The sequence below is a fragment of the Rattus norvegicus genome, chromosome 16 (genome assembly GCF_021556685.1).
Source record: "Rattus norvegicus strain SHRSP/BbbUtx chromosome 16, alternate assembly SHRSP_T2T, whole genome shotgun sequence".
Taxonomy (NCBI): Eukaryota; Metazoa; Chordata; class Mammalia; order Rodentia; family Muridae; genus Rattus; species Rattus norvegicus.
The window spans coordinates 66836220-66864120 of NC_141549.1; the positions used below are offsets into that span (position 1 = coordinate 66836220).

A 27901-nucleotide genomic window follows, 5' to 3' on the forward strand; every position below is an offset into this window, starting at 1 on the left:
CCTGGTCTTCTTTCCTCGGAGATCCGAGAAGAAGCCCAATTGGCTCATGTTAGAGAACAATGACGAATGGTAACCAACAAACCTGAGAACGTGGGGTGTTACTGAGCTGTGGTGGCGACGGCAAAGCGTTATTGGGGGATAGGAGAGGCCATCCTGGAGGAAGGGAAGGGAAGCCTCTGTTCTTGCTTCATCTGCCTGAAGGAGGACGGATGTGTACTTTGGTGGTCACTTCTCCTGAATGGCATTAGAGAAGGAAAACTTGACAAGGGAGGGGGGAGGACAAGGAGCCTGCGTAAGTAGTGACTTGCTTTATTTGTACTTTTCTTAGTGGTCATGTTTTAACTCTCTCTGAATGTGTCACACACAGTTCCTCTCTCCTAAGGCACATATTTGTGTCATGTAGGCCCTTTCCAGGACATTTTGTGTGTGTGAAAACGAATGTAAATATGTCACGTATTTTTGTTTTCTTTTCGTGTAAATGGAAAATATATGGATTTGTACTGAAAGTAATCAGATAAATAATAAAAAAATCATCTATTAATCTTAGATCGATGCCTACGGGAAGACTCACATCTCTGTGCGTTATTGTAGCTACTTAGGTTTTAGTGTCCTTTTCTTGGTTGAGAAGACTACATTTTCCTTGTGTGTACCTATAGGTGTGTGTGTGTGTGTGTGTGCTCACGCACGCTTAGGCCAGACAGATATCAGCAGCATCTGGTTGTTCCTCAGACATCATCCAACTATGGTTCTCACTGGCTAGAAACTTAGTTTCTTATTGGCCAGCAAACCACAGGGATCTTTCTGTCTGTCCAGTGCTGGGCAAGCTGCCAAGATTGTTCTCTTTGTGTTCATTCTGAGACTTGAACTCAGGTTCTCAGGCTGTATTCTGACAGATAGTAAAATAGTTTGCAGGGCTCTGTGGTAAGACAGCACATGTGTGCATTGTGGTATAGCCCTAGTGAATGTGAGTTTTCTTTTCCGTCTTTCTAGTGATGTAACGGAGGGCATTTCTCAGCTCAGCAGCCAAGCACCACGTCCTAGAAGCAATACGAATCTGACCAGAGAAGCCATACCTGGGGCTGCAGGTGCAGAATTGGGTGTAATTTGAGGTAGTTTGTTATCTTCCAAAAAAATCACGTTTTGTAGGAGCCATGCTGGGTAATGAAATAGATGTATGATGTGGACCGTGGATTTTGGTATTTTTAAAGTCTTTAAAGATAGATGAATCTCTGCTATTCATTCTCGGAATATAATATTCTCTCTCTTTTCCCTGTCTCCTGTCTTTTGTTTAAAAAAAAAAAAGGCCTTACTGTGTAGCATCGGCTTGCCCTGCTGTATAGACTAGGAAGGCTGTAAGCTCCCAGAGATCTTCCTGCTCCTGCTTCCCAATTTGCTGAAATTCAAGGCGTACAATTACATGCCCATATCTGTTGAGTCTTGACTTGATGTCACTGCAAAACTTCTGTTTGTCCTTTTGCATTTCTGTAAAGCTTACCCCCAAACCAAGTAGTTGATGTCAGTATTCTGCCAAGTATATCTAATCCAACAATGTACACACATACAACTACGTGTACACATTTGCAAGATAGACGATAAATTAGTTCTAAACAAGATATAGAAATATCAATGTATTGTTCTAGATTAGGATGAATGATAAGAGATACTATGTGGCAAGAACAGGGCAGAACTGTTTATGGGAACAAAAATGGAACGACTTTGAAGGAGTTTGTTAACTTCTTAACCATCTCAGGTAGCCCAAGTAGCCCAGGGCTGGCTGGATCTGAAGATGACTTGGATCTCCCAGTCGGCCATCTTGTGTCTGCCTCTGGAATGGGATTACAGAGGTGCATCCCACCACCCATCTGAGGCAGTGCTAGGATCTGGCTGTCTAGGCTGGCTCTACTTACTGATCTGAAGCTCCAGTTTCTGTAAAAGAGAAACATATACTTCCCACATGATCGAGTTATCCACACCCAGGAAGGAAAAATAAATAGAAAACGAACATAACACTATTTGAAACTCATTTGTCACAGTGCTTTTATTTTTAATACCAAAGACTAGAAACAACTCTGTGCACCCATCAACAAAGAAATAGAAACAGATTCAGTGTATCCATATGGTGGAAGGACTTAAATATAAAGGAGTGAGGTATTGCCTCATTTTTGCACATGATGATATGGCTGAATCTCAAAATAATCACAGTGAGTAAAAAGAGCTGGGCAAAAATACATATTACGTGAACCCATTTATATAAAGTTGTAGAAAATGAGCACTTATCTGATGCAAACTTGTTTGATGGGAAATAGATTGATGGCTGACTGGAGCTAGGAGAGAATAGAGGAAGGGGGCAAGAAAGGGAAGGAGACTTTTTATTGCAGCTCAGCGCAGATGCTTGAACTCAGGGCTTCATGAATTCTGGACCAGCATCCTACCCCTGAGTCCTGTTGACTATTTTAGGTGATGGGTAGACTTATCATTTGATTATAATGGAGTTCTTGTGGTCAAGTACATAATCAAAAGTTATGATATTGTACGCCTGAAACCACAAAGGCCTTTAAATGCTACTTGTGTAACATTAAGGATACTTTAAACATAGGTCATTTTGGACCAATAACTCCAGTAAGTTAGTTTACTATAGTTAGTTTACTATACTTTGGTTGGCATTCTAAAATCTGTCTCCTCCAAGGCAATAATTAAATAGATCCCAATGTCTGCATGTAATAGAACACTGCTATTAAAACAGTTTTGCTAATATCAACACAAAAAGATATTCAAGATATTTAAAATGCAAAAAGTAACTTACTTGCTGGTGAGGATACAAAGTGGCACTTGTCGAAAACAGTTTGATTTTTTTTTCTTCTCCAAAATGAGCACGAAATTATTGTATTACCTCCAAATTCCTCTTCTAGGTACACATCCGTGTGTGTTGAAAACATATGTCTCTGTAAGAACTTGGGCATGAATGTTCATAGCAGCATTAGTCACAGTTGCTCAATGTGGAAGCAATCCAAATGTCTCACTGTTAAGTGGATATACAAAAAGTGGATTACACGATTACACGATCCAGATTACAGTGGGCTATAGTTGACTGGGAATGGGATGAAGCCCCGGGACATTCTGGTTAGCATGGACTAACCTGAAACCGTACACAAAGGAAGATGGACGGGGTTGGGGATTTAGCTCAGCGGTTGAGCGCTTGCCTAGCGAGCACAAGGCCCTGGGTTCGGTCCCCAGCTCCGAGAAAAAGAAAAAAGAAAAAAAAAGGAAGATGGACATGCAGGCGACATAGTGTATGAGTCCACTGATTTGTAACATCCAAAATTGGAAATACAGTCAGAGAGAAAGTGTCTTAGCAGATGACAGAATCTAAAGGCAGGCAGGATTTGGAGCTAACTCCTAACCGGTATAGCATTTCCTCTGGACAAGTGAAAATGGTTTGGGGCTTGCAATGACGGTTGCAAAGTCAAGCAAACATGGACTACTACTTGAGAGTGCATGCCATGCAGAGAATTTTATGTTATGTGCAGCAACTCAATGGTTTAGGAGACCATGGTTTGCTGTGTAGCCAATGCTATCCTCAAACTCATGGTTCTCCTGCTTCTGCCTACCTAGTTAGTGCTTCCTTCACAGGTGTATGCTACCATGCTCAGCTTTAGCCAAACATCAAAAACACAATTAAAAAATATCAAGCTAGGGGGTCTGGGGATATGGCTCATGATATGACACTGAAATCAAGTTAAATGGTTCTGTGTCTTCAAACACATTGTTTTTAAAAAGTTAAAACTTTAAAAAAAATCTTTGAGATTTTGGAAATACATAGCACATTGTTGGTATCCAGAACTTTTCGTTCCTATCCAGTTGTAACTTATGTACCCCTTCTCCAATGTCCTGCCCACTCTGCATGATCTCTGCTCCCTGACCTTCTATCCTCAATTCCATGTGACCCATCTCTTGACATTTCACTCACAAGTAAGACTATGCAGCACTGTCTTTTTGTGCCTAGACTATTTCACTTATCACAGTGATCTTTAATTCCATCGATATTGTTACAAATGACAAGACTATTCTTTTTTTTTTTTTTTTTTGGTTCTTTTTTTCGGACCCGGGGGCCTTGCGCTTCCTAGGTAAATGCTCTACCACTGAGCTAAATCCCCAGCCCCAAGACTATTCTTTATGGTTGAATAATGTTCTGTTGTGTTAAGAGGGCATGGTGTTATTGTGAGGAGAGAGGGATAGTATTTAGAATCCTCCTAGACTCGGGACCTGATACTCAAAGAATGTAACGTCAAATCTTGAATCATTTTCCTGTTCAAAAAAAAAAGACGCACATCTGGGTATGTATGAAGGTGTACATCTGTAATCCCAGGACTCAGAAAGGGTGGTACAGGTGGACCATGAGACTGAGGATAGTCTGGGCTACAGAGTCTCACAAAGATTGTGTGAGAGAACGAGAGATGAAGGGAGGTAGGCAGGAGGGATGGAAGGAAAGGGAGAGACACAGAATGAGAAACAGAGAGACAGACAGAGATAGAAATGGGCAGAAACAGAGAAGCAGAGATTTGAGTGGTTCCTCTAATATTAACCATGAAGATATGCTGGTCATTCCCGAGCCTGTGTTGTGTGTCCTCCAGCATTTTAGGAGTATAGGTGTGTCAGAGGGCTGTGATTTATAGAAATGAAGTTTAGTTCTCTGTGAGCCCCAATTAAGCCAAATGACTCTGCAAAATCACATATTATCTAGCTCTGTAGAAAGAGACCTCTAGCAGGGACCAGTCTCACTCGAGAGATAGAAGGGTTTCAGGCCTAGCCCATACCATGTGCATTAAGCCATTTGACTAATGATGGGCAACTCACTTGAGGCAGCAAAAGAGAATTCATTTCTTTTAAGGTATTGTTATTTCATGCTCAAAAAATTTTTTTAGTGTCTTAGATATAAATTAATATTAAGGTTTTAAAGGTATCCCCCAAATAAGATAAAAGTATACTTAAAAAATGTTTTCCCTACTTCCCATTTTTACCTTGACTTGGAATCTATACCCCTTCCAGCTCCTCTGTGCTTATAGACTTGGGTATCTGTTCAGTACCTAAGTACTGGGTTCCATATATACACTCCAAACTAGACTATGTAGCAATCCATCTCTGTTAGGTCATGGTGCTGGGGTAATTCTCTACTATGAGCATCCCCGAAGAACCAGGGATGCTTGGCTTGCTAACTGAATGACTAGGGTAAACACTGGGCGGGTCATTGGGCAGGTGTTTCATGGCAGACTCTCAGAGACCAGCATATCAGGGCTCAGTCTTTCTTGGTATTATGATCCTAGCCTAGGGATCTTGTTATAATTGGAATATATTCCAGATGCAGTCAGGTGATTTCTCAAGCATTTTCACGCCTTCCTTTTGTAGTTGTGTTAAGGAGACAAGTACTTCCTTATTGCCTTTCCCAGTGAGGACCAGCTTTCCCGGTCTAGGCTACTTTGAAAGATGGATAAGGGCTCCAAAGCACACTGTCTTCTATGTGGCTGGTTTGTGTGGATGAGTTACCACCCTCACAGTCAATATGGATAGTGAGCTCAGTGTACATGTACATGAGCTCAGTGAAGAATGTCAGTATAGCTTACCATGGTGGAGAGGGCATGGAAGCAATCCAGCTGAGAGTCAGTGGCCTCTCAGTACATTTTCTGGCAACATTAGATAGCTTTGTGACAAAATTTACTCAGTCTTAACAACCCACTTTCCTTACGCAGTTTGGTTGATGCCCTATTCATATATTTGTGCAGAGTGGCTTTCATGTTGGACGGCTGTAATGTCTGCCTTGAACTTGGACTTGGCATGTAGGCTGGTGGAAAAGTCACTCAACACGGCGATCCCTTGAGAAAGCAGTGCTGAGCTCCTTGCCCACTCTCTTTCAAAGCTTTTACTTGTGAGAATTCCACAGATGTATAACAAAGTGTGACAGCAGAGCCACAGATTCACTGATGTTCCCCTGTGGCTCTCTGCCAACCATCCCTCAACACATCTTCCTCCTAGCTTCATCTAACTGTGTCTAGTTAGTGCCTGGGTACGAAGTTGTGGGACACCTACTAGTAGTCATAGCCTCACAAAAGAATGATAGTCTCTTCCACAGCAACTACCACTGCCAATAGCTCTTCAGGAAGAGATGGGACCTGGATATCATCTCTTACATTTTACTTTATCATTTATGTTGCTTAGGCTAGCTTTGAACTTGAAATCCTCCTGACTGACTCCTGAGTAGTTGGGAATAAGTACATCTATCTATCTATCTATCTATCTATCTATCTATCTATCTATCTTTCTTTCTTTCTATCTATCTATCTATCTATCATCTATCATCATTATCTATCTATCATCATCATTATCTATCTATCATCATCATCATTATCTATCTATCATCATCATCATTATCTATCTATCATCATCATCATTATCTATCTATCATCATCATTATCTATCTATAATCATTATCTATCATCTATCATAATTATCTATCATCATCATTATCTATCATATTATCTATCTATCATCTATCATCATTATCTATCTATCATCATTATTATTATTACTTATCTATCTATAATATCTATCTATCTATCTATAATCTATCTATCATCTATCTATCATCATTCTCTCCCTCCCTCTCCCTCTCTCTCTCTCTGTCTCTCTGTCTCTGTCTCTGTCTCTCTCTATCTCTCTCTCTCTCTCCTGGGGTTGCTCACTTGGTGTGTGTGTGTGTGTGTGTGTGTGTGTGTGTGTGTGTGTATGTATGTACATGCAGATGTCAGCACATCTTTATGTACTCTTTTGAGAGTCAAGATACTTGTTCCTTCAGTGGGAATCTAGCCATTTCCTAACAGACAAATAAGCTGGTTTCTTTTCCCTACTCATAGCTCCAGGCAGCAGTTTTGCTGGGGATGCTGTGACATCAGAAATGGATAACCTCATCGGAATCAAGGACTCATGTTGTAGAGGCCATGGCTCTCATTCTACCATATACCATGTGTATACGAGCTGGCCTCATTCTCCTGCCATGTTGTTCTGAGTTCTGTCCTGCTTCTTATGTATCAGGTCAACCAATGTTTTATAAATACACAGCTGAAACAGTGGCATGCTGTGCCCCAAAAGGGATAGGATGTCCTGAAAGCTGGAACTGTAAGGAACTTGGCAGAGAAGGGAAGCGTCTGATGCTTCTCCATGTCTTGTCTCCTTCATTTCTTCTCTAGTTTTTGTGTCAGTAAATCTCTTACATACCTAATCCTTCTGCATTAGTTACTTCTGTATCACTGTACTAAGTATCTGAAAGGAACAATTAAGAGATTTGGTTTGGATCTTCGTTTTAGAGTTTTCGTTCGTCATTGCTGGCTCCATTGATTCTGGGCTCATGGCGTGGCGGAACACCCGGGCAGGAGGAACACATGGAGCAGAGCTGTTCACCTCATGGCTGCTAAGAACAGAGAGAGGGGTTTCCAGAAGATGCTTCAGCAGGGTGTAGCTAAGCACACTCCCAAGAGACCTGCTCTCTCCTAGAACCTACCTCCTAAAATTTCTAGAACCTCCCAGAATAGGGCTGCCATGCAGGGACCAAGCATCTACCATGATGCTGTTAAGGCATTTCATATTCAGAGCATAGAATCGGTCTTGGCCTTCTTTCCCAGGCGATCTATATACAAGCAGTACCAAGAATGTATTGAGAAGATGGGCGGTCCGATGATAACTTGAAATGTATTCACTAACTGTCCAAAGGCAAAGAGGAGGGTAGCTTGATTGGTAGACGGGAAGTGAACAGTTCATATCAAAAGGTTTCATTGATGGTGACTGTCAAATATATCCTGGCAGGGAAGAAAGATGGCTTGAAAGCTATGCAGTGGGAAAGTATCCTCAAAGCAGCAGCGTTTGGTCGACCGCTGCCACGCTGGATTCATGCCAGTAGAGGATAGAGAAGAGTGCTTAATCACTAACAGTGTGGGCACAGGGTCTCCTGAGTGGCTTTCCAAGAGTCCCTTACTGTCTATAATGTGACAGGACAGTCAGGACAGAGCAGACCGGAGCCTGAGTAGCTAGAACCACAGAGTTCTCAAGGGTTGGTGGTGTTTCTTTATGAACAGGTGTTGGGTCGAGGGGCAAAGGGGTTCTGGGACCCTGGGCAAACCCTGACCTGAACCTAAGAACTGTCACAAGGACGTGGAGATGTATGCCCTTGAATATAGATTCTTGCCAGACACTCGCAGTTCATCCTTTGGGCTTGTAGAGGTTTCTCCTCCCTCCTGGGAAGAGCTAGGACCTGTATTGTGCATGACGCTGCTGCAGACAGGAATGTAGTGTATGCTTTTCTCAGCAGCTCCCCTCCTCCCCACTCCTCCCTGCTCATCAAGGTTCATACTCAGCGAAGCCTGGGTGGGCGCAGGCTGGAATCTGTTAAGACAGAAGACGATACTGCAGTGGTTAATGTCCAAGAATTAGCTAGACTATCCTGGCGGGAGTCCAAGGAGTACTCCTTAGGCTATATTTTTGAGAGCTTGATTAAGTGACCTGGAATTCCCCTTTCTCAGGACTCCAATATTGTAGGGATCAGGGAAAGCTCACTATGAAAGGCAGTGCTTGGACGTCTGGATAAAGCCAAGACCAACACTTAGTGAAGTAGAGATTTCTGAGTTGCTTTCAGGAGAAAAGAATGCTATAATAGAATGAAGTGCGAGTAATATTGGCTGGAGGAAGGTGGGAGTAGGCTGGAGAAAATGAGTTCCAGAATGTTCCCTCTTCACACGCAGTATCCTGACATTACAGTGAGGCTTTCAGGGTACTTGACACCTCTTTAGGTTTGAGGACGGTATATCCCACAAATGAGAATATTGCTTTGCTCTGTATACTGTGTGAGTGGACAGGGGCTGCCAGTTTTGAATAGGTCTCAGAGCAGGACAGGGCTCTGTTGCATGTACGATGGCCATATTGCTTGGTCTATATGATTGAACAGATCAAGTGAGTTTCATGCTCTCTGTGCAGAAAAAAGATACGGTGGGCAGAACCGGAGAGAATCAGCTCTCACAATGCGGCCTCTTGGGATTCTGGGATAAAACCATTCTAACCGCTGGAGAGAAGAACCAGTAGTGGGCATACTATTGAGCCCTGGCAGAGATGAGGATTCTGGATTATGAGAAGATAATTACCCATTATGATTTGGATTCTACTGAACATTCTAATTCAGAGTCGACAGGTGCAGCGGAAGTCCACGATCACATCCTGGCACATCCAAGTATAAAACTGAGTAGGACCAGAGGAATGACTGTGTGACTCAAAAGAGTTTGCCCAAATGGTCTTCATCACTCTTCATCACTTCATCACTCTCAATGGAAACGACAGCAACTCTCATCTCGTATCTGTGGTTATGTGAGAACTTCAAGGTATGTATCTGGTCACATATTTTGCATTTACAGTTTCCAGAAACTGGCCAATAGCTTAACTATTTGCTTAGGAGTTTTAAAGGAAAGGGACCATAAATCTGAGACATACTGGGCTGAGAACGCACTATGAAGAGTTTTGTGTCATGTATTAACATTTATCTTGGACGAGGCATTGAACAACCAAGCTGACCTCACTAACACCACTGCTTGTCTCAGAATTGGCACGACAGGCACATGGACAGGAGCATAGTAGCAGAGATAGACATCCTTCGCCTCATGGCAAAGGTGGTGGGTGCTATAGGCTTGAAATCCAAATATTATACCACCCAGAAGCCAGCTTCTCAGAATGCAGCCAGCCTGCGGCTCACTCATGCATTCTATAGTAGGAAATCCGAGGGATGGACTTTCATAACAACCATGGGCTCTTGTACAGAGATCTGCAGCTCTATGTAAATGACCCGCTGACCCAGCTGTCATGTTCTAAAATCAGTCATCAGGTTGGCACTGGAATGTGCTTCCCCTCAGAGGCTGAGAGATGATAAACTGTGACCGTGATGCTGGGCAGGGTTGTACCAGAAAGATGCTGACCTTTTCTAAAGGGCAGCTTTGCCTTAAACTCTCCCCATAAGCCTCCATGAGGCTTGCATAGAGCCGCACTGCAGTTTAATAAGTAAGTTCCCTGTGCCTTTCATCCTTTCTCCCCTGCCCCGTGTTTTGTCTTCATAGGAAAAGACCTGATTTATGGTCTGATGGCTTTTCCTGCAGTTCATTCTTGCTGCTGCTTCCTCAATACATAATCTCATCTTGGCATCTGCCTCTTGGAGGATCTGGACGAACACAGATGGTTTGGACATGTGCTAGTGGGTGTCTACGAAAGAATGGCAAACATGCCAATCTTTCGTGCTGAGTGTGGTCAATGAGCAGGGGCTGCCAGGAAAGGTGTCAGGACGTAGTCTAGCCTCCTATCTGGGCCACTGAAATGTGCCGGGGTCTACTGGGAAGAACTAGAGCGAGGGCAGGAATAGCATCCTGATCGTTCACTGGTCACTACTGCTGAACTGAAATGTTCCACAAATCTCCATTATGACGGGAAATGGTACAACTAAGTGTGGTAGTTTATGTCTGTAATTCCAGAACTGTGGAAGCTGAGGCAGGATTGTTGTGAGTTTGAGACTACCCTGAGCTGTCTGTTGAGTACCAGGCTGGGTAAGGCTACACAGAGTGACCGGAATCCACCCTCACCCCCCCCCCCCATCCTGTTTTAACAAAACAAGGAGCTAGGATGTGGTTCAGTTTAGGCAGGTGACTGCTTAATATGCATGAAGCCCTGGATCCAATCCTCTGCGTTATATAAAACCAGGTATCGTGCTGAATGTCTACACTAAGGAGATGAATGAAAAGATCAGGAGTTCAAGGCCATTCCTGTCCACATAGTTGAGTTAAAGCATCTAGAGATAAGTGATCAGAAACACCAAACCCAAAAGACAAATAGAAGCGGGGTGGTGGGTGGGCATGAGTAAAGGGCTACTTACTGTATGTGGAAGTTTTGTAATGGTGAAGATGATCCTTGGTAGTGAATGATTAATGTGGATGCTCAACGAATAGCAATTGCATGGAAAACTATAAACAATGCGACTATTTATGAGCAATAATAATGTTTAATGATGCCTATAATCGTATGTCATTAATGGTCCTAAAGTGATACTGGATGTAAGAAGTCATGAGGCTGAACTGTATAAGTCACAGTAGCCCCACACTAAAAGATGCAAAGTCAATGGACTCTAGGGGGAAAGAAATCAAAGCATCAGGATGCGTTAGCGTTCTCCCTCATGGGCTGGCGCACTGTGTTCTGGGGAGCTGTTGTGAACTTCTTTCTTGGGAGTTTGCGTCCTGGAGACATCATGACAAGATGCTACTCATGCGTATTACTCATTCTCCTTTGTGCTTCCAGCCAAGGAACATCCCGATGTTTATCATATTTGAGTAGAATTTCCTACTGAGGAAGGAATACGGTGACCGATTAACTAAGGTAATCTAGTCTCTCTAGCACTTATTCTTTTCCTTTAAAAATAATTTCTAAAATTAAAAATAGTAAGGCTTATAAAATCATTTTCAAGCAGAAAAGCAGAACTCGGGAGTCTGTCTCTTAGACAGCTTTTTCCAATTCCCCAGGAGTAACACTTATTTTGGTTGCAAATTACTTCATTTTTCCACTGGGTATCTGGCACTGAAGAATAGTTTCTTCTTGACCTTGTTTGGAGGGACTTTCTTATGAATTCATTCACAATGAACTAACAAAGCTGAGTTTCTAGGTACACAAGGCTGGGAGCCCATTCCTCCATTCGGAAGTCATTTTTCATTGCCCGTCTTTTGTTGAGTCTTTTATGACATCAAACACTGTGTATTGTTAAAAAGTGTAGGCTTCGTCTACCGTTTGCAGAGTACAAGACATCGATTTGTAAGGAATTATGTGTAGCATTGTACACTGTGCGCTCTATTCAGCCGATGAAGTACCGCTCATCGTTGGAGTGAATTGTGTCACTTTCTACACCCACCTCCTCTTTCCAAGGATAGAGAACAAGGAAGGCAGTGTTGGTTCTAAGTGTGACTCCAAATCCCTGTTTCAGCAGAGAATGAACACAGGGGAACACGTTTGAAATGAACTCCATAGGCTCATTCTGATTGTTTCTTAAAATTACGGTCTGATTTCAGACTCAAAACAACTCCTGATGTGACAAGTTAATTCCCAAAGATGCCTGAGCCTGGGCTTTCAGTGTTAAAATTTTAATAAAAAGATTCTCCTTAATGGAGGACATCTGAATTTCTTTAGAAAACGCTTCCCTGTGAGGACATACAAAGGAAAAAAAAAAAAGATCTCGAGCTTAGGATCCGTAACAAAATTATTATTTTAGGATCAGAAAAGACAATTTCCCAAAATACTGTTGAAACTTACAGATGTGTAACTTTTACATCCTCGAACCAAGGTTTTCTTAGAGGGACTTCATTTCCTTTTAAATTTAAGGCAGATGTTTCATTTATGTCAGCTAATTTTTTTGAGGCTCTGAGGATTGAGCCTAGAGCCTCAGACATGCCAGGCGAGGGCCCTAACGGTGGGCAACAACCCAGTATTCTTTGTACTTTCAGCAGTGGTCTCACTAAGTTAGACTACCCCAGAAGATAACATTTTTAATCTTTCGATGGTACAAATATTGTAGTGAACATTAACAAAGAAATCTAGTTGACTATGCGGTTGGAAATATTTTCATATTAAAAACTTATTTCCTCCATAAAGGCAAGAACTGTATTCTCTTACTCTTTCTTGAAGATAGAATTGACTTTCCTGTTGATAGATATTACCAGAAATGAAGATTCTCTAAGACATTCCTCTATTTGTTTACCCCTTTCATTGAAGTAATGTGGATTATTCTGTAGCAACTGGAATGCTGTAACATCGGTGCTGTGTGGCAGAAACACCTCTGGGGAAGGCAGTGATTTAGGAAAACTGCGTTTATTCAAGAGTCAGAGGAGCATGAGTCTGACTCTATTCTCCAAACTGTAGTTTCTGAAGTCAGAAGCCAGATGAGATCAATAGCTATTTGAGATCAAATTAATGTACAACGGGACCCCCCAGTGACACAGGAATGTCCTTTCAGTCACCAGATCCACTGGCTAGACAGACAAGCCTGAGTCCTTTAGACTTGAAGGCAATGACTGTTGTGGGAGGAGCTTTAGTAATTTGCTTCCTTCCTTTCTTCTTTTCAAAAATTTAGTATCCAGTGGTTAGGAGAGCTACAAGTTTAGAATGCAAATACGCCTATGGCTTTAGCATTACATTTATCTGTGGCTGGGGAGAAACGCTCTGATTTCGTGGAGATTATCAGCAGCTTCCCTGATACGAGACAGTTCTCAGCATTGCTGACAAAGCTCAGCTCTCACGAGACTATCACCGTGCTTGTCTCTGTGATCTGTTCTGATACGTGATGTCAGTTTGTTCTGGGAAATTTTAATTGGATCATTTCTGTCCTTATTTTCATACTTGAAGAATGAAATTATCCTTCTGACTTTTGCAGAAAATGAACCCAAGGCCTCCTGCACACCAGTCAGGAGCTCTGTTGCCAACCTGCCCTTCAATCCCACAACTCTAACTTTAAAGGTGGCTCTGGAGGAGTGCGTCTTTTTTAGCGTTGTCTGGGGTGAAATAAAGACTTAAAGGTGTACTTGCTCTCCTGCAAATGTTTTCTTCTGGCTTAATCCAATGGTCAGTTATCAATAAACGACTGAAACAGACAAGGGTACCATACTGGCACACGTTTGATCAGCATTTGGGGTCCAGCGTGACTGAGTTGACTTTTTAAAAATAAGAATCCAAACTAATGACACATATAAACCAGTTTATTAGATTGTCAGTGATACTTTGAGACAAATTCAAGTTATTTTATTTTACTTCATATAAACAGAGGAAGGAGGGAACTTTTGAATTTCAAGCTTTGTTCAGCATGTGTGCAGTTAGCATCCACAAAAAGCACCATTGGATTATGGAGGAATTAGCACCACAGGATTTTAGGACCTAACTGTGAACATGCATCACTGAAAAATTTGGAACATGAAAACTGAATTCATATGAGTTATGGTCCATTATAAACGATACAAGGCAAGTTCTGACTTCTTTTCATACAGTACAATACAGTCACAACCGATGAGAACCTTTGAAATACAATACAGGACAAAACCACCTTGTACCCTGTTAACACTAAAGCAGTTACAGATTTAAAAAAATGTCTCTTTATACGAGGCAGCGGATTGAAGTGATCCTCCCTCCTCAAAATTTAAATCCAGAGTTAGACAGTTACATGATCTCTTAAGAAAGTATTTTCAAGCCTCCATGTCTTCTCCCTCAATGCTGGCAAATAGCTATTTGGAAAATGAAAGGCTTAAAGAGTTAAAGAAGCAGCCCCCGCCCGCTCCCTGGCAAACCAGACTGAGTCCAACAGTCCTCCAGTGTGGTGGAGGGCTTTCCCATAAGGTCAGTGGGAACTGATGCCAATGGCGTCCATACCTGTTTTCCCTTCCATGCAGGAACGCCAAGCACAGAAGCCTTGCGTTCACGATGTACTTCAGCTCATTTCTTTCACCGAACGCCTTTATTCTGGAGAGTAACGTAAGGGGTTAGTCCTTATTCCTCAACTGTGTTTGTAGTGTCATGGGGCTGCTCCTTACGCTTGGTCTGACAACAGTGAAAAAGGTTGAGATTCTCTCTGGATTTAGGGAAATTTGTGAGCTAAAGAAAAAATATTAATTTAAATTTAGCAGATAAGAAATTTGAAAGGGAGTTCCACTATTTTCCCAGTACAAACCCACTACTAATTGAAAACCTTTCTGGCAGAAAACATGTAACAAACCCTCCAGTTTTAGCCTAGGCCAATTTCAGCAAATGAATAAACTGTCTAAGAAATGTGCAATTGGCATTGACACAGGTATATTCAGATCTCAATGTTCTGATGCCGTGGAAACCATAATTTTACTCACCAAGAGAAGAATATACCTGGAAGTGTCTACGCAGACACAGGAGTCAGTCATGTGTCTGCCCCACATCTAATCTGGAGTAGTGCTAACAGGGTCCTTTAGGAAAGAGTACTCAGTGACAGTACAGCAGCAATGCTCTGTTGTCTATATTTAACAGGGAAACATGTTTGAAAATAGAGTATCAGTACTGTATGGTAAGGTTACAATTCACCATTTCTATACTTGTAATACATGCGTTTGTTTTCCACGTTTTTAAAAACTCCCACTAGGACCAACAGCTTTCAGAACAACAATCTAACATTAAACAAACGTTCTAAGGAAAATACTCAGCATCACAGAGGTTGAGGGAAGCCTCTTATTCATCACAAAATACTCAATAGCTCTACATTTACGATTGTTCATGCCTTGACGTCAACACACCTTTGGGTTAATAAATATATCTTATTTTCAAACGAAAACAAAGACGGAAACCAAACAGTTGACAAAAAATTTGCTTTTAGCCTTCCCTTGGAAAGGAAAGGCCTGACGAACTTGACTCTTTTCTCTATCATGAAATAATGGTGTTATTCCTCGGTCTAGGAAACATTTACATTTCTTTAAAATACTTAAAACTAGAGAGAGAAAAGGGATAAAGTGTAGAAAGACTTAAAAGTAAATAACAACTTGGAACATTTTAAGGGAATGTTAGGTATACTGCTCACAAACAAAATGGGAAAGTCTCAAACCTATGGTTTTCATGTTGGCAGACGTTAAGGATCAACATGCAAGGGTAAAAAAAATGAATGCTTTTTCTGCTGATTAGATCCACTGTATTAATCAACTACCGCTTTCTCTAAGGGGAGCATATACATACCAGCACGTAAGTCTACAGGAATGATTTAAATTCGATAATTCACCAAGTCTGGATGACTTGAGAAAAGAAGAAACAAAATGGATTCTTAAATTTTATGGCTGCATTAACAGAGTTCAGCCAGAACAGAACTAAGGTATGATAGGCTAGTTTAACAGTTCTGATTGCCCTCTTATTTGATAATCATTTCAAGACAAAGTAGAGATAATTAAAACTAAGAATTAACAAATAAAAGCTGTCTAAAAGTTTTTCACTGAGAGTCTTTAAATTTTATATGGTAATTTCAAATGATCACATATTAACTTAGACACTTTTTACCATTTTCACATATATTTTTTCTATTTCCATTTCTGTACTATTTATTGTTTATACTATGTAACACAATTTTCTGTTAAATTAAAATAGTTTATTTTATCACTTTATATTCTACGTGGCTTTAGAAAAATGTATAATTAGGATAAATTTATAAAAGGATAAAGAATACTTTAAGGGATTTTTAGACAAATTCTACACAGATAAATAGCTCCAGATAATAAAGTGCCTTCTTTTTTTAGGTAATTTTTTTCACTAAAATATTTTAAGGCTTTGCGAGAAACCCAGAACTACCACAAGTTTGATAGTCTATGGGGTTATATTATTAATTACCAATCATTTATAGCTCTTATGTCATTTAATCTTTCAGTATACATGGCAAGTTTTAATCATTAGAAGTTATGAGTTTGCATCACTTCTGAATACATTTTGAAGGGAAAGGAACATGTATGATTTTTAAATGCTGTGATTGATATGAAAGACTCAGAAGTTGTAAGTGGCCAATGAACTTAAAAAAAAAAAGTAGATTTTTCCAGTGTGCCAAATGGGGCCATTTGTTTTTTAAATTCTTTGTTCATATTCTATTTTCCTTCACTGAAAATGGTTGTGGAGCCTTAAGTAGGGAAGGCTGGAGAAATTATTCAGATCCGGGCAGAGGTGCCTTCTATCACACGCAGTTAAGTTTCTGTACAGTTTGTACTGACGCCAACCTCTAATGTTAGCATCTCTACCACTGCGCTCACAACACACTGCGTATCAGTGAGATGCCTGTGAAGGAACAGAAGTTTATCTCTGTGGGAGCCACACCCATATAGAAATACATTTATTACGTATCTGCTGGCCTTGGGGAGATACGGGTGTGTTTTAAGAACAACTGTATACTTAGTTGTGTGGGGGGAAACCCTAGATTTTAGGACAAATTATCACTCCCTAGATATCCACCAAACTATTTTAAATGAATAAACACTACTTAAAATGTTTGACTATTTTCTTAGAAAGCATTTTGACAGGAAAATCGCTTATATTTAAATCAGTGTAAGAGTGAATGGTCATTGTACCAATGGCCATGGTTTTCCTGATCGTCACTGGACTCACTGAAAGTGATCTTTGAAGGTGTTGAGGTCAGGACATAAGGAAACGCAGTAGGAGAATGATCTGTGTGAATCATTGCACATCACCAATGAAACAGGAGTCGACGGGAGGAACGAAGCACTAGTTTTAGAACTGGGTTTGGTGACTTTAAAGCCTATTAAGAGTACTTCTAGGGTTAAAAAAAGTCAAAGTGGTATAAACCATTATAATTGCACATTCCTTTTTCAAAGTGCCACGCGTCACCATATATTTTTCTAAAATGCACACAATTCTACGGTTTCAAACTCTAAATACGTATATGGGTTCACCTTCTGCATACTAGCACAGTCTACGAACGTCACAAATATACCCAGGAAGGTGAACTACAACTGCCAAAAACAGCATCGTGTTTGTAAGTGGTAGCTGTTGAGAGCCTGTGTCCTTATGAGGCTTCACGTCCAAGTGCAGTGAAAACATTCCACAGACCTGACCATACCAGGAGAGCTTGTTCAAGCAAATGTTAGCAAGATGCGCCATGCGATGCACACACGTCTTAGGCTGTAAAAAACATACCGGCTTAGCTATTATTATTTTTGTCTATTTGACTACATATTCTACTTACTCTCTGCCATCATGGAAGCAACTTAGGATCTGATAACCAAGTCTGGAAAACTATTAAATACTGAGGTTTCCCATTTTAACCGCTCACTCTTACGAAGTACGGCAAGAAAATGTGCGATGCTGATTTTTACGAGATCCCATCTCTTTTATTTAAGTAGAAAGACTAAGGGGGAAATGTGTTGTAGTGGTTATCTTTAGAAGAAATAGAAGGATAAAAGGACAGTGGAGACCAAAGCACCAACATTTAGAACGTATCAAGGAAGTGTGTGGACGCTCCTCATATTGCTGGACTCTCATTATATGTCTACTATTTCTGAGGGCAATGAAACTAGAACTGAGGTGAACACTGTCATCGGGGGAAGGTGAGACTGTCAATCAGTCGTGCCCAGTGCGGAGTGTCTGTTCTCTTATGCCAGGGGCCGATTTGGCAGAGTGCCGTGAGGAGGAGGCTGGCTGGAAGAGGAAAGTCCTACTGCCAAAACTAGGATTAGTTCATCGTCACACGACAGTCAGTGGCTCTTTGAAAGGGTCACTTCCTTTTCCTACAGTTTAGGAATCTCCTTCTCCAGTGGTGTTCTCAACCTTCCTAATGCTGTGGCCGTTTCATACCAGTGTGGTGATAACATGGAGGTCGTGGTGACCCCCAACCATAATTACTCTGTTGCTACTTCATAACTGCAGTTGTGAACTGTATGTGATGTGTGACCCCCCAAAGGGGTCATGACCCACAGGTTGAGAACTGCTGTTCTACCGTCTGAGAAGGACGTAGACACATCTGGAAGAAATGCCCCGTTATAGAAGCCTTCATGTCTTCCGGCTAGAGCTGAAATTGGTGTGGTAGACTTTCTGAGAAGCCTGACATTGAAAAGACAGTCAAATCAGAAAGGATCACGCATGATGAATCCTCTACCAACCCCAGCCCAATATGCAACAGGTCAGTCACAGGGTCGGTAAATATCTACAGAGTCTGTTTACGGTTCTGTTCAACATAGTTTCAGCACTTAAAATTTGTTAGAGAAATACTTAAAAATCACAGAAATACATGAAATTCTTAATCAAAATTGCAGACCAAAAACTCCTTATTTTATATAACAATTCAACTATATTTAGCTGATCTAATACCCCAGGTAATTTAATACTGTGCTGTCTTTCTTGCTAATCCTTTTTCGGCAGTGTGAAAGCTAGATGATAGTATTTATTTAGACTGTACCTGTGGTAGCACTTCTATGCGTTGATCTAATGACGGATCATTGGCAAGAAGCCCATTCTTACTGTATTACTTAACTGTCGTTTCTTTAGCCGTTACACTTACGGAATTCTTAAGCCGTCTCACAACGGCTCTAGCATGTATTTCTCACCACGTTAATCAGTTGGGTCATTGAAGCTGCGTGCAGCTTCTCTACTCTGCAGACGGTGACGGGGTATCGCTCTATGCCAAGCCTCTTTTGTCATCTTTTGGGCCAAAGACAGGAGCTTACACTGTGCTGTAGTAGTCAGACTCGGACCCAGCAGAGTATGCAAAACACACACCTGCTGATTTAACGTATGAGAAACAGACTGAGAAAACGGACTCCCCCTGCCAGTCTTTCCAAAAGAGCTGTGCTGGCCTCATTACAGACATCACCGCCTGATTACAGGGTGGCTCTACTCACTCCCAAGTCACCACGACATCCCCACTGAAGTGTATCTTCCAGAGTACCAGGGACGGCACGGACTACAACGTTCCCTAAAACTCACCATTATGCCAGGTGTTCCGTTAAAAGCCACGCTGCTGTTTATAGTAGCTGATACTTTCCTGAAACGAATTCAGACTCAGTGACTCAAGAAAAGCAGCCGCACAGCTGCAGCCCCCCAGGAGGAGCATGGCGGCTCTCAGAAGGCAGGAAAGCCGGGTACACAGACACATCAGTGGGGATCTGAGGACTATGCTCAAGGTGGGAAAACCTCGTCCCAGGGGTGGGGACAGTGATTTCCTTGGACGGAGTGACTTCTAAGGTAAGACTAGATGACACCAAGGGTCCTTTCTAGCTCTAAAATTCTTTATTGTGCTAACTGGTTCTTCCATTGACAAAATGGGAATCTGGGTGACACTTAAAATTGATTTTCTTAAAAAAAAAAAAAAAAAAAAAAGGCAAGCTAAGCCCTAAAAGTTTGGTGGTTCAGAACTCTCACACAGCTCTGAGTAATACATTCTCATTAAATACGTGACTACACTTTCTTTGGGAACCGTGTACAGGAAGTATTTTAAGTCCTGAATGATCCTATGTAAGACCCAACAGTAAGTGAACACGACTTAATTTTGCCAATAAAATTAGTATTTAGGAGTGTGGCCTGCTCCCACCACCTGTCCTGAACTCGCCAGCTAAGGAACAACCTCCCCCACCGTGACCCCATTTCCCTCCCACTGTAGAGTTATTTCTTGTGAAAATCAGAGTTGTGGTTTTAAATACCATCTGTGGAAAGATTGTGGCTTTTGATATTAAGTTTGAGTTTTTAACTTCCAGTCACTTCGTATGTATATAAAGCGGGCATTTTTAGTGACACTCTGCTCACCAAGAAGGAATAGCAACAACAGAAATGTAAAGAATTAAAAACTGAAAAGTGAGAAGCCAATTCTTCTGAGTGCTGGGCACCCAACCAGGGCCCTGCATGTGCTCAGCCCACGCTCAGCTCCCGAGCCGGCACCGCTAGCCCGATAAAAACCCGGCTTGTGCTTTCCATGGCAAGCAAATGGAAGTTGGAGGAAAGGTATTTACTATAATATCAACTGTAGTTCACACCGAGACTCTTCAAACACACTTCAACAGAATATATGCCCAAGAAATGAAGTTTGTAATTCTCTGGTTCATAGCCCATGGTGGATTTCTTTACCTTTCTCACATTAGGCTGTTATCACTTCTCATATTCAAATGAGAATAGGGGCTATTCCTCATTTTTCTATCTGGCAAGAAACATTATTGGCTGTTAATTAAAATTAATTACTACAACTAAAACGAGGTTGGGCTGTTCAGATCCTGTTCAATAGGAGTTATCAGTCTTCAGAACTGAGAATCTATCCTCGAGGCTTATAAGGATGGCTCTGTGGGCTTTCCCCACAGGTAAATTATACTAATAAGGTTCTCTCGAATCCAACTGGCTTTTCAAAAAGTGAGAAATATAACACAGGCCAAATGCTACACGAAAGTAGGTCACGTTAAAGAGAAGCTGCATTTCAGCATTTGTGGAATCATCAGACTCAAACCAGAGAAAAACAAGGTAGGGAAGGGCAGCAAGATGGCTTGGTAGGCAAAGGTGCTTGTTGTACAAGCCTGGTGACCTGAGTTTGACGCCTAGAGCCTCCTAAAGGTGCATGTAGAGGTCTGACTATGCATTGAATGTGTGAAGTTGTCCTCTGACCTCCACGTGTGTATCATGACATGCATGCCCACCTCAGACATCTCTCTCTCTCTCTCTCTCTCTCTCTCTCTCTCTCTCTCTCTCTTCTCTCTCTCTCTCTCTCTCTCTCTCTCTCTCTCTCTCTCTCTCTCTCACACACACACACACACACACACACACACTTAAGAAGGAGCAACAAAGGATTGTAGGGTACCTAGTGGTAGGCAGGGACGTATGAATGAGAATACAAGTGGATTTGAGAGCTAGGAGGTTAAGATGACAGTTTGATTAGTATTCCCGCACCACTTGGGCTACTTTTTCCTCCCACTGGGTACCTTCCCCACTGATACACTGATATCAGCATCATGTCATCAGGCCTCTTTTCTGTTGCCAAGTAACTCTGTGAACTGAACGAGGTGTCATCCTCCCCAATGGCAATGGAGTAGCTGCTGTGTGCTACTGGCATGTGATGGCGTGTGGGATCCCTCTGTGTTCCTACTGTTGAAGGTGGAGGCAGGCGAGGGTGCAGGGCAGCATGGAATTCAGTGATTTATAGCACAGATAGGTCTGTTGCACAAGGCAACAGACACTGAAAGCTTTCACCCTTTACGTAGCATGCAGCTTCTCAGAATCACAGTAAGTATCTGTCCAAACTCACTGCTATTGCCAGAGCGTCACTGACTCAGTTGTTAAACGGCAATGTTTGGATACCATTAGGATGTCTAGAAAAGCCAGATGCACTGTGGATGTTAATCTTGATGTGCCCACTCACCCGGGATCGACTGAACCTTTCCTTGGGGCTCCAGGTCAGGCTCAATGTCTAACTTTAAATGTGAGTTCATCAGGTCCACATGACATGAGCTAGAGGGTACAACAGCTACCAAGGTATCACCGACTCAGCAAACAATGGAAGCGTTGTTAGTTCTATCATTGTTCTTTAAAAGACAAAGTTAGGACCAGGACAGCCTTGACCTTGCAGTTCTTCTCCCTCAGCCTCTCAAGGACTAGGATGGTAGGTAGGCAGCACCAGGCCCAGCTCTCCAGGTTGTTTTGATAAACCAGGCTCTGCAATGAGTATTTCCTCACATGGAATTATTTTTAATGCTTGCTCTGTGAAATCACAGCATAAATATGAGGGCAAGAATCAAAGAGTCTGATGGCTGACGGGTTCTCACCCGTATTCTCTGATTTCAGTGGAAAAATCCCAGCGTCCCAAACAGTACCACTTGACAGTCCCAGTGACAGTGGGAGAGGTGTCTGGAGGTCGCTGGCATTGTCAATGCTGGACAGCGTTTTCTCACCAGGTGTGCTGTGAAAATGTTCATCAACTCAAGACACACAGTTCGGATCTGTTCTAAGATGAATGCTTTATCAGCAATAAAGAGAAAAAACCCACTGTGCAACTCAACGACACGGATGAGTTAACAAATGAAAGAACTGACATGAGAACATACATGCTCAGTGAAATAACACCCTAGAACACAGGAACGTGTGGCACATGAGATGAACGGTTGCTTCTCAATTGGGAAAGTAGGCTTGGGGATCTTGTGATTTCTAGGAAGAGAGGAAGTTTCAGGCAATGGGAATATTCCTTGTCTCTGTATTTACTGAAACTGAGTTAAGGTATGGCATTTGACACCATATAAATGGGGTTTTAATCAAACATTGAAAAGCGTAACAGTGAAATACATCTAAACATGTCTTAAGAAGGTCGGTGCTGTTACTCTCTTGATGAAATGTTCCCTTTCAACCTCTCTCACAGAGTAATGCACTCTGGAATGGAACCCAGGACCAACACTCTAAGGGGACTACCGTGGGCCAACGGCGGCCAGCTCAGAAAGGAGGCAGATTCAGCACCGGCAGGTGGGGGGATGGGATTTTATCTTGTGCTGACTGGTACAGTGAAGTACGTACACAGCACTCCATGTTTAAAAGCCTAGGGATGCCAGAGCGGGTCCTAATTTATGATTACCTCACCACTATAATTTGCCCTGGATTCACTGGTTTTAAAGAGGTTACTTTCTGAGTCAAATATCTAATGGATACTTAGTTTTCCTACAGAAATAACCTTATTACTCTTTATGGTCATTCTAAAAATAAAAGAAAATTATGTTAGTTCTGAGAAGGAAATGCTAATATATTGAACAAAATTTGCTCACAAGCGATGCCAAGAATTCATCTGTAAAGTTAAAACTGTAATCAAAAGCCAATCATTTTTCCAATTTCTTACTTTTGGTAATTTCAATTAAAACCAAAGGTATATGCTGTCCCAAGGATCTATGTGCCATACAAAGGCATCTCAGGTAAGATTTGATTATTCATAATCACCTCCACCTGAGAGTGGAGGGAAATGGAAAATGTCCAATGTCCCCGCACAAGGAAGGATATAGCAAGGCATTTTGGAAAAGGAAATGAGTAACCTAATTTCCCTAAAATTGCTATTCTTTATCTTGGAAAGTAGCTTCTTACTCCACATGACAAATTTAGACTGATTAAGAGTGAAAGTTTAGGTGCATGCTTAGTTACTTTGAACTGAAAACAAAAGAAGGCTGCCTCTTTTAACCTGTAATTATCATGGCTGTTAATAGAAAACTGCGTAACTGTAAATCAATATGCTCATAATAAACAATAAATTAATAAGGTAACACAGGCTCTCGGCTTCAGTTTCCCTCTATGGTTCCATTACCCTAACGGTCCCTGTGCGTCTCTCAGAGGAAACAAGGAACCTGTATGCAGTCAGCACAGCAGCAGTCAGGTGACATTGGGTAAACATTCCTGGTCGTTTTATAAGTCTCTGAGTGTCAAAGGAAAACAGGGCTTCTGGGTGAGATAAAAGAAAAATCCATCCAGGTCAGACACTCAGGGGGAGGGTGACATCAAGCTCAAGGCTGCACAGTGTCCTGTGAGCATCACTGGGGCCCAAACTGTAGCTGCCTCTTAGACCTCAAACCCAGGAGTTTGTGAGTGGAAAGCGTCTTCCTTTAAAGGACTTGAAACGAGCCCCACACCTCATCTTAATTTTCTATTTGTTTGCTTTATTCTGAGGTAGGGTCTTAGTAGCCAAGGCTGGCCTTGAACTCATTCTGTGCCTTAGCTGGACTGGCAGTCCTGCCCCTGCCTGTTGGGTGACTGAGATTACAGACATTTGTCATCACACAGACTTGTAATGATGGTTTCAATTCTGGAATAGAGGGATGAGAGAATTCACCCAGTGCTGAGCGGCATCTTAAACAAACATACACTCCTGCTGCCTCTGAAGCAGACAGAGGGTGAACACTGGCTGTAGAGAAACCACTTTTCAAGATCTTGTGCAGGTTCTGAAGTGAGGAGTTAGGTGGTTTTTGAGGAATCTACACGGCATCTTTGAGGCTTTCCCCTGTTATGAGGGGACAGGAGAGCCCTTCAGAATGCAGGTTAAGTAGATACTAGGTCGTCAAGTCATCATGGCTGTCCATGCTGGGATGAAGAAACACAGGAAGCAGTTCTTTTAGTGCAGGGCCAATTGGTCTTCAACTCGTGACTACCTAATGCTCGGCTTTTGACAGACGGGAACTATTTTTTAAATTTCTTAACCATAATCTTATTCATTTTCTTAATGGTGTCTTTGGATGAACAGAAAATCTGCATTCTCTTACACAGGTAGCGCCTGTGGTTTTCTCTTACACAGTTAGCGCCTGTGGTTTTCTGTTCAAGCAAGTTTCATTCTGCATTCATGCCCGTGTACAAACAACTGCGACACCTCCACGATTACAGGTTGGGAAGCTTAATAATGTTAACATTTCTTACGTGTCACTATGTGACACATGTTTTGCTATGGCTTTATGTATCCTAGAACGTTTAATTTTCTTAAACAGTAACTGGTTCGCCAGTGGGCCCTGTGCTCTGGAACTGACTGAAGGCCCTGGAGATAGAAGATGGCCTGGAAAAGAGCGGGTGATCAGCAAGTACAGACTGTGTTGAATGACTGCCTATCAGAACACTGTAAAATTACACTCATGTCCCACATTACACAACTGATAGAATTTGGACGTCAATCCAGGACTGGATGACACCAGTGTCTGGGTTAGTTACTGAGCTGTGGTAGTGCTTGGGGATTTAGGGGACCCAGAACCTAGAAATGTCACCAAAATCCTTGCTATGGCATAAGGGAGTGGAGGAAGCTGGTTATAATGATTCTTGTTTTATTCTTACCATAGTAAAAGGGAGAACCTGGATTAAGCTCTTCCTTGATAATTCTAGTCATATGGAGCATTTAGAATTGCAATTTACATATATCATATTTAAATATGATAATTTATAAATATATGATAATTCTTGCAGATTAGGCCAACTTGCACATGAACTTTTTATGGCCATAAATATAAGGTCAGAATAATCCAATCTGTATGTAAAATTCAGAAATGAAGATGGCTAATTCCTCAGCAATGCTAGAACTCTGGTAACCTGGGAATACCAAGGATGGGGGTCATTTATTTTGTGGAATTTCCTACTTAAGCTTTGATCACAGTGTTATTAACCCTATTGAAGTGGACATATTTCTAATATGTGTTGAGTCCGTTCTTTAACAGAGATGATGTAATGAACGTGACTGAATTTGGGTGTGTGACTGAGGGCACTCAGGGCACTGCAGCTCTCTGGACTCTTCACTCTGGTTCACTGTGACCCCTCATGAGGGGAACAGAGGCATGGGCTCGAGTTAATCAGGTAAAAGACTCACACTACCTCCAAACGGACCTTTGAGACCGTTCCTTCAGCTTATTAGGTGGTTACTTGTCGATCTCTTGTTCATAGGAACATAGGTTCATGATATTCATGAAGTTCTTAACGAATAAAACATTGTATTAAAGACCAATAAACTAGACAAATACAAAAAGTGAACATAAGGGGAAAAACTCATCAGTTGATTTATTAGGCCTACTATGCAAATGATGTAGTTAAACTCATAATGCAGGTGCAATGGTATGAGGTAACAGGGGGACAAGAAGGGATTATTAGGCTGGGAGAGTAATGAATGTTTGAAGGTGAGCAGCTAGGCTGCTGTGCTGACAGTCAGAATCCAGTGGAGAGATCTGCGTACTGACAGGACCACCTGAGCACCGGGTTACTGTGTCTTCTACCAGGCTCAAACCCAGCATACCGTGTGAGGAGGTCCCTACAATGCCAACTTTTCTTTTCTCTTGTCTTCCTTCCTTCCTTCCTTCCTTCCTTTCTTCCTTCCTTCCTTCCTTCCTTCCTTCTTCTTGAGATAGAATTTTATGTAGCCCAGGCTGGCCATGAACTTGTGTTCCCTGCCTCCGATTCTGAAATGCTGGGATTACTGGCATGTGCAAACTGCATCTGCCTAGAATAGAGTTTTAGAAGTCCTTTAACTATAAAAACATTTAAACTGACCAACTTTAATTTTCAAGGCTGCCATCTAAAATTTGTCTGTCAGTATGAAGGATTTACTTATCAGTGGGCTCATTAATGCTTTGTTATTTTATTATTAGGTAGGCTGGTGATTACAGCACATCATGCCACCTGCCAGGGCCTCAGTTTTGTATCTCTAAGAGGGGCTAGCAAATCAGGACAAAATGAGGGTGAGTATAGGAAAGAACTCTGAAAAAGATTTCAAGTTCTGTACAGATTAAAGTATAAAGTTCCTGTCTTTAACTTAATTAGAAAATACTTAATAATTAATGAACAGTCATGAGAAAATGTTCAGGATACATCAGTTTCTTTTGCCACAAATAATTCAGTGTATGCCCGAGTGTCTGCACTGCAGTGTTTCCGTGAGAGTAGTGCATCTGCTGACTCACACGGCCTGTTCTATTTGGCTTACTGGTGACACAGTCATACAGTAAAGAGCACTGGTAGATGCTTGTAAATTCTATTATGTGCAAAGTGATCTGTGACTACACCATGAGTGATGGAAGACTCAAGTCAGGCAGACTACAAAAGCCTGAGGCAGAGAGAACCACGCCATCCAGCTACAGACACACGGTGGTACTACATGGTATGTCTTCATGAGAGAGCCATGCCAACCAGCTACGGACACATGGTAGTACTACATGGTGTGTCTTCATGGGGATGCATAGTCATTGCTCATGCTTGTTGCTCAAAAATTCACTGCATTGGAGGCATGAGATGGAACAGATTGCTATTTTCATTCCTGGACAGCAAGAGAGCTTTGGAATGATGAAGACAAAATTACTGTCTAAAATAGTACTGTTGTATTTCTCTGTTTGCACAAGTGAAATATATTTAGTGCACTGACAGAATGTAAAGAAATCCTATTTAAAAGATCGATTGCTGAATGTAAAATACTGCTAATCACGAGAGCGTCACTCTTCTCATAGGTAAGAACACACTGCCTGAACATGGCGGATACATGAAGTAGCTGTTGAAGGGACATACAGGTTTGATTAGGCTCCAAACGATATTTAGAGCCAAGTAACATTGGGCATGGCACAAAATTGGATTTAAGTAAAATTTAGAATGTTTAGAGAACAGAAGACCCCACCACACATTGCACCTTAATTTGCACAGCATCTTTGCAACAAAAATGACACAGTATTCCCTAGAGGGTTGCGAATGATCACTTTCATTATCACTTGTCACCATTTAAAATTCTGTTAAGTACTGTGATTTCCAAGGCAGAACAGGAACAGGAAGAGGGAACAGCAGTGATTAAGTGACAAGAGTCGATTTGCAATCAGCACAGGGCAGGGCGTGGAGGGAATGCAGAGACAGGAGA

General features: G+C 41.7%; 2 protein-coding genes and 1 long non-coding RNA gene across 2 annotated transcripts in view; 2 read left to right on the plus strand and 1 right to left on the minus strand.

Annotated features, from left to right (window-relative positions):
• The window catches only part of Erich1 (glutamate-rich 1), a gene marked incomplete at its 5' end in the record, with an annotated part of 52793804 nt that overhangs the window by 35965660 nt on the left and 16800243 nt on the right, over window positions 1-27901 (plus strand).
• Window positions 9211-13630, plus strand: LOC148000599 (uncharacterized). Its single transcript, XR_015640405.1, has 4 exons — window positions 9211-9413; window positions 10140-10273; window positions 11365-11442; window positions 13484-13630. It is a non-coding gene; the product is annotated as an uncharacterized LOC148000599 (long non-coding RNA).
• Purg (purine-rich element binding protein G) overlaps window positions 13785-27901 on the minus strand; it is a 31083-nt gene continuing 16966 nt past the window's right edge. The window contains exon 3 of the mRNA XM_087588667.1: window positions 13785-14691. Coding sequence (XP_087444793.1) covers window positions 14587-14691 — 105 coding nt within the window. The 3' untranslated portion in view covers window positions 13785-14586. The remainder of the gene's footprint in view (window positions 14692-27901) is intronic.